The sequence below is a fragment of the Ipomoea nil genome, unplaced genomic scaffold, assembly GCF_001879475.1.
Source record: "Ipomoea nil cultivar Tokyo-kokei standard unplaced genomic scaffold, Asagao_1.1 scaffold2833, whole genome shotgun sequence".
Classification (NCBI taxonomy): Eukaryota; Viridiplantae; Streptophyta; class Magnoliopsida; order Solanales; family Convolvulaceae; genus Ipomoea; species Ipomoea nil.
In genome coordinates, this window is record NW_017619261.1 from 2,070,381 (window position 1) to 2,077,955 (window position 7,575).

At 35.2% G+C, this 7,575-nt stretch overlaps 1 protein-coding gene across 2 annotated transcripts; it reads left to right on the forward strand.

Moving 5' to 3' along the window:
* The first annotated feature begins 2,412 nt into the window (after positions 1 to 2,412).
* On the forward strand, positions 2,413 to 7,159 carry LOC109159596. 2 transcript variants are annotated; one of them, XM_019307710.1, is made up of 5 exons: positions 2,413 to 2,670; positions 2,719 to 3,196; positions 4,091 to 4,315; positions 4,463 to 4,846; positions 6,251 to 7,159. In XM_019307710.1, exons 1-5 carry the CDS (start codon positions 2,594 to 2,596, stop codon positions 6,725 to 6,727), a joined length of 1,641 nt encoding a protein of 546 aa, XP_019163255.1. In that variant the 5' UTR covers positions 2,413 to 2,593; the 3' UTR covers positions 6,728 to 7,159. The 2 variants fall into 2 exon arrangements, with proteins under 2 accessions (XP_019163255.1, XP_019163254.1); XM_019307709.1 differs by having other exon boundaries at positions 2,414 to 3,196.
* Positions 7,160 to 7,575: the final 416 nt, after the last annotated feature.

Genomic DNA, 7,575 nt, shown 5'->3' on the forward strand with positions numbered 1-7,575 from the left:
TTGATTCCTACGATTATTTTCTAAAGAGAGAATTAATTCTTTTATTTAATATTCTCATATTTGATTTATGTAAATAATTTATGTCCTATGGGCACATAATTTCATAATACAAGACATAAATTCGTAAAATAAGACACACAATATATTTTGTGTTATTCAACTACTAATCAATTTCATGTACAGAATCCTTACGCTTAATATACAGAATTACATAACATGATGTACAGAAACGCATAATACAGGATACATACACATGTTTTCTATTTTACTACGAGATACAAATACATGTTTTTTATTTTACTTATTCTCAGATATGATTTATGTAAATAATTTATGTCCTATATGCGCATAATAATTTCATAATACAAGACATAAATTCGTAAAATAAGACACAATATATTTTGTGTTATACAACTACTAATCAATTTCAGGTACTAAATCCTTACGCTTAATATACAGAATTGCATAACATGATGTACAGAAACGCATAACACGAGATACATACACATGTTTTCTATTTTACTACGAGATAGATATACATGTTTTCTTTTTTTACTTATTCTCAGATCTTATTTATGTAAATAATTTATATCCTATAGGCACATAATTTCATAATACAAGACATAAATTCGTAAAATAAGACACACAATATGTTGTGTACAACTAATATTCAATTTCAGGTACAGAATCCTTACGCTTAATGTACAGAATTGTATAACATGATGTACAGGAACACATAACACGAGATACATACACATGCTTTGCAAAAAAAATAAAAAATAAAAAAAAAATTCTGTAACACGAACTAAATAACAAACGATCGCCGTTAAAATTAAAATTTAAAACCACGTCATATAGAAATAGGGTCCACTGTATAACATTGGGACCTGCTTAGAACACATCGTGGTCTAAGCAAAACTATTCAAATTGTTTTAGTATAAATTTATTAACTTTTTTATATTAACTTTTATTTAAATTTAAAATTTTTAAAATTTGATGGGCTTGCCAAGGCCCATGGGCCAACATCCTTTAAGCCCGTATTATTGGTGGGCTATTTAGCTTGGCGAGTTTTGCCCGGTTGGTCCGTTTCGACGGATAGTTATGCTGTGGGCTCGTGCCCAGCGTGCTTCATGCGCACGGATAACGGTGCCGTCAGGCACCGTTATCTTCCTTTTTTTTTTTTTTTTTTTTTAAAAAAAAAAAATTTAATTTCAGATCGCTTCGTAATAGGAGCATATATTCACAGCTTTGTGTTCATAATTTCATAACTGTACATTCATAATTCCATAACTGTACATTCATAATTCTATAACTGTACATTCATAATTCCGTAACTGTACATTCATAATTCAATAACTGTAAATTCATAATTTTCGAAGCTCTATGTTCATAATTGTAAGTTCATAATGTCAGAGTTCTATGTTCATAATTTCATAACTGTACATTCATAATTTCATAACTGTACATTCATAATTCCATAACAGTACATTCATAATTCCATAACAGTACATTCATAATTCCATAACTGTACATTCATAATTCCATACTGTATATTCATAATTCCATACCGAACATTCATAATTTTCGAAGCTCTATGTTCATAATTGTAAGTTCATAATTCCATAACTATACATTCATAATTCTATAACTGTACATTCATAATGTCATAACTGTATATTCATAATTTCATAACGAATATGCCGTTAACGCCGTTAACGGCGTTTCGAACAAATTTTTTTTTAATTAAAACAGCGTCGTTTTCACGGAAAACGACGCCGTTTTAGCGCCGTGCGCATAGCATAATTTGCCCATTTCGACAACTCTACTATTTTAATATTGAAATCATTTTTAAAAAATAAATTAAAATAAAAAGTAACTATATATAGCCAATCGGATATATAGATGGGCCGAAAAACGTCACACACCAGGATTGTTATATCATGCACCAGGCCCATTTTTGCGCCCTGACCCAAAACGACGACGTTTCTATAAATTAGTGGGGAGTTGACGTGACGGACACCGTTCCTTCCATTCAATCCTGTTAAATTTTTTTTAAACACTTGTGTTTATGTGTATTATGTTAAGAGTTTATGTATATTATGTATTATATTAAATTATGTGTATTATGTTAAGAGTTTATGTATTATATTATATTATATGTATTATGTTAAGAATTTATGTGTATTCTACTATACAATTCTGTACATACGAAATCAGAAATTTTACAACAAAAATGGGAAATGAAATTTAAAAAAAAAAAAAAAATTAATTAAATGATACAAAGCGATGTTGTTTTGAGCCAAGGCACATAATACATGGTGCACCCTAGTGCACGATATAATTTGCCCACAAACCCATGTAAAGTGAATACGAATGAGTAGCAGTGTAGCACTAGACTAGCAGTGAATTGAATCAAAAAATTCCAAGTCCTGCCTTGGCAATTGCCATACATCGGAAAATCTGGATCCTACCCGGCTCCGTCTGAGGAACCCGTTTTCCTGCTTTACTTCTCCACTCAGCCTTAATAGCTAAGAGTGAAGGCTTAAACGTAAACATCGCCGCCCTTATATTCCCGCCCACTGCTCCTCCCAAAATGTCTCTAGCCATGGTAGAGAGGTCCCTTTTCAAAGACAAAGACGGCGGCGCCACCGCCTCAACCACCGTCGTCAAACACCGATTCCTAGGGTTTCTAATCTGGCAAGCTCTCCAGTCCACCGCCCTCCTCTTCTTCCTCAAAAACCTACTCTTTTCTCCCTTCACTACAAACCCTCTAACCCCCTCATTTCTCGGCTTCTTCGCTTTCATTGTCTTCCACCTCTCGCTCCTCCTCTTCTCCACTTCCGTTTTTGTTCTCTCCACTCCTCACCCCTGCCGCGCCGCTTCTCCACTTGAGCTCCTGCTCGGCTCAGCTCGGATTGCTTTTGTTCCCAGTTCTAGCTCTCAGCCGCTGCTTTCCCCCGACTTCCGGCGCCGCGCCAGGGTTTCTCTCTGCTTTGTGCTGTTCGTCGGGATTTGTAGCCTTTCCGCGGCTGTTTCGATTATCTCGGTTTGTTGGAGTTCTGATGCTTTTAATCAATTGCGGCCCAGGAGGATGGTTATCGGGAAGCTAGGGTTTAGGGGTTTGGGGATTGGGTTGTTCTATGGAATTCACTACGTTTTTAAGAAGAGATGGATATTGCAGTTCCCAATTGTTCAGGTAAAGTATTTCTAAATTGAATTGATTTGAATGAATTGTTATCACTGATTGGTATTTGAGTTGCAATATACAACATTTGACACCGTGACGTTCTAAAGCATCTATTGGAAATCGGATTTTGGAGCTTGTGCTTTGTATCAATAGAAGGATAGCTTGTATGATTGTGTTCATTCATCTGAGCTTTGATTATGATTCTTGCATCAGTAGGAATATGTTTATTCTTGATACATATTATGCACTTCTATTGATTGATCTGTTGTGCTATCGGCTGTTCCATTTAAGTCTGATGGGGAACTAATTTGAAAATGTTGGAAGTTTGGACAATTAGACTTATTTTGTGTTTAAAGGTTAAATGACTTCAAATTTGAGTTTGTTGTTTGTGACCTTCAAAAGCTGGCTGATTTTGACCTTGGGAGTGAGATGTACCATTAGGCAGTTTGTGCTCTGTGAAATATGTGTCCTTCACAGATCATCAGTGCTTCAGAAGTTTGGGACTCTAACAGAGAAGTGTGTGTCCTTTTCTCATCAGTGCTTTGGAGCTTTTGGATTTTAACCACCTATGTTCAAATGGGCAGGTTGTTCTTTCGGTTTTCTATCACGCAGACTTACGTATTTAGTTCTTCAAGGGTGTCTTATAAGGCATTGTTTTAAGTGTTATATTAAAAAATAATCATTTTGCATTTTAGGTAGTTCGAAAAATGTAACCACACTCTTTCTATGAAGATGCTTATGCATGCTAGTTTACACTTTACAGTACTATTTATTTGGTTATTTTTACCTACATGTGGTTTTGAAATAATGTTTCTCCCTTAGTTGCTTTATATGGTTCATATAAAAGTTTCTTGAATCTTTTTCCCCTGATATGGCTTTTGATGAAGAAGTTTGATATTGCAGCGTCCTCCTTTCTTCAGCTTTAAGATGGGGATTCCTTTAGCTATCAGACGTGCTGTGAAACTTACAACAGTAGGTTTCATCCTGTCAGCTTTTCTGGCATTTGTTCATCCCAACGAGCTTAAGGGCCAAATGACAGCCTGGAAATTCATTACTGAACAGATTTTATTCTACATGGGAACTTTTATGGTGTTTCTGTGCTGGGAATTATGTCATCATTTACATCAGGTTAGCCTTTTAGCTTATGTGAATATGTGATCATGTATGTTGCACTCTAGCTAAAAAAATTTGCATGGATTAGTTTTCTACAAAGTAGAGATGATATGAATAGAAAAATGTGAAAATGACAGTATTCTGATACTGTGACTGAATTAGGTTCTGCAAACAAAACGGTTCATATTTTCGCATCCAAAAGGTTCTGCAGCAGCTGAAACAAATCCAAGTGAGCCTATTCTCGTCACATTGGAAGAGAGCATGCCAAGGTCCCTATTGCAATATCTAGCATATATTGACCTTTGCATGGTTTGTGAGAATAATGTTGATTCTTGGCGCCGAGCTGCACTTTTTGAAGAAACTGGTGAGACTTATAAAAGAGTTGTGGCTGTATGCTTGAAACCTTTAGAGCAGTTCACAAGAAGTTTGGGTGAAGTGTTGGATACCTCTTCTGCAGATCCATCTTTCCAACTATCTTATCAGCTAAGGTCACCAACAGAACAATTAGCAGACTCAAAACTCTATGAATCATTTGATGACAGCCAGGTAAATTATCTATCATATGTTTAGTGAATGGATCCATCTAAAATTGATTTCATCTCATGATTATAATGTTTGTTTTACTACTGTGTTCCAAAATTTATTAATGTCATTGTAATATGCAGAAATCTAAACCTGTTGCCAGTCAGTAGTTTTATGGTCATTTGGTTTTATAGAGCATTAGTATTTGATAACTATGATATGTCAATGTTTATTTCCAACTATCTACTGCTAGTACAGAAAATGCTACACCAATTGTCATGATTTTAGTTTCATACTTATTAGGCCATCAAATTAATGAAGTCCCTTTTTCTTCCTGTTTGCAATTATGAAATGCTGAACAAAATGAACAAATAGGCAAATAGAACTTGAGAATTTCATGTGATATAATACTTGTACTACCTGTTACAAAGAAAATGATCCATTTCATGCAGTTTACACTCAGAGAAGGGTTTTACCTTTTTCGTTTCTTTATTTGTTTTTCTTAATGCTGCGTTGTTATTAATAGATTCATCATAGCAAAAATATTTTTGGAAGCTTTAGACAACTCAACGTTCAAAGTTATTTCCATATATTTGGATTTTCCTTAATAGTGCCTAGGTATTACATGGTTAGTCCTTCCTACTGTCCTGCAACTCCACCTTTCTCTTTCATGTGCTTGTCGAAGCATAAGAGTATCACTAAGCTAAATTAATTGGACTAGATTATCCTAGAGTATCCTAGTTAATGATGAATGCACCATTAACTAGGACAAGCAATTCTCACTTATGCTACGTGTGCCAACAAATAGCTGAAAAGTGGTAAAGTTGAAAATTTTCACTGCTTGGGCTGATATAGGGCCAGCCCTGTTGCCCCTGCTATTCCTTGATCTTCAACATACATTTGCTATGTCATGGCTAAACCCCTTTAGAAGACAGCTTTTCGTTTTCGTTTTAAATTTTCCCTTTGCAGAAAGGGCTTTGTTGACCATTTACCTTTGAAATCTTCCACTTTCACCAATCCTATCTCACCCACAAGTGTTTACCAATTTTGTAAAAATTACTGGGCCACCTATGCTCCTAAGTATTTAGAAAGAAAAATAAACACAGATTTTTCTAAGTCCAAAGGAATACAAAGTATAGCCTTAAGTATGGTTTTAACATTAATAACATATTAACATGTATTACGAAGTAGAAGCCAAAATTGTTAAGTATGGTAAGTGGAAAACCCATGATGTTTTGTAAGTGGCTCCTTAATGAGATTGGTATATGATGTTGACTATTAGCACCTGAATCCGAGACACTAAGTACACATTCTGAATATCTAGATGGTTGTAATGATAATTTTAAATTCTTCAGATTGCTGCTATAATAATGAGTAATTTCAAATACAGTTCTACAGATAGTAACTAGTGATTATAAATACATGCAGCTTCTTGTATGGTGTGCCCGCATTGTATCTTCATTGACTGCACGCTCGCACACAGAGGACCGCTACGGGGTGGCTCAACTCTCTGGGAGCAATGCTGCCGTTGTTTCAACATTGTTGTCTGGTTTATTAGCTGTTGAAATCTTGATGGGCAAGAAGACCAACTTAGAATCTTCTCAATATCAAATGGATCCCACTGGAATTAAGTGGGCAACATTAAGCTCTGGCCGAGAAAAGTCAACGGCATGGGTTACAGGGAGAAGAAAGGGGAGCCCTCTGTATACAAAAGCATATTCAATGGCCGATATCCTGAGGACTTCCATTTACTGCATTGTGGTTGCATTCCATGATGAAATGTTGACTAGCGCTAAAGCAGGAGCTCTCGATAAGGACTGGATCACCAGCAGCAAGCCTCTCTATGGAACACGAGAGCTGCTTTTACAGAAACTACGTCTATTCCTTGATTTCCGAGCTAATTAGTGTTGCAGAGATTCCTGCTTTTCCTGTGATGATGCACAAGAGATGATTTGAAGTGTAAACTGTGGTGGTAAAGAATGTTACCCATATGATTGTAACATAACTTCTGGCTGTAACTAGTCTTCTGAGGGTTGAAAAGGGCAGGGAATGTTCATCCTGTAACATCAATCATCGACAAAGGGGTTGAGGATTTGAGCTCTTCCATGTTTCTGGTGGAAGTTCTGGCTCTATATCTATAAATTGAAGTTTTGCTGCTTCCTTGTGAAATTACTGCCTTGCCATTTGAGTGAGTGAGTGAGACCAAGGCCCTTTTAACTTTCTTGTTCCTCTGTCACAAGATGTTTTCCTATTTTCACATGGTAATTTTACTCTTTTATGCTGCCCCTGATGCACTTGGAGTGTTCATAATTCATATATACATTATGTTTTAAATTCTCTCTTATTCACAGGGTATATGTGGGTTAGAACTTATAAAGACACTCCAAAGTCTAAACTTGATACAACTAGGAGTGTTAATGTGCACTGCCCTGCCCCATTAGGCTTTACCCATTGTACTTTGTAGGCTAAAAATTTGGCAAATTATATTATGGATTGTAGTTCCTATTACAATGTGAATCACTGATAAATATTAATTTTCAGTATATTGAAAGTTCATTATTAATATATTAAAAATTTATTTTTAGGTAGTATGTTAAACAATGAACTTTTAATATACAAAAAATGAACTTTCAAAAGATAAATTTTAATAATTTAGTAACTTTGCTAGGAAAGTATGAAAGAAATATTTGTCTATTCTTTTTTTTTTTTTTTTTTTGAAAGTTACTGGCTCTATTACATTGTAGTATTTGTTC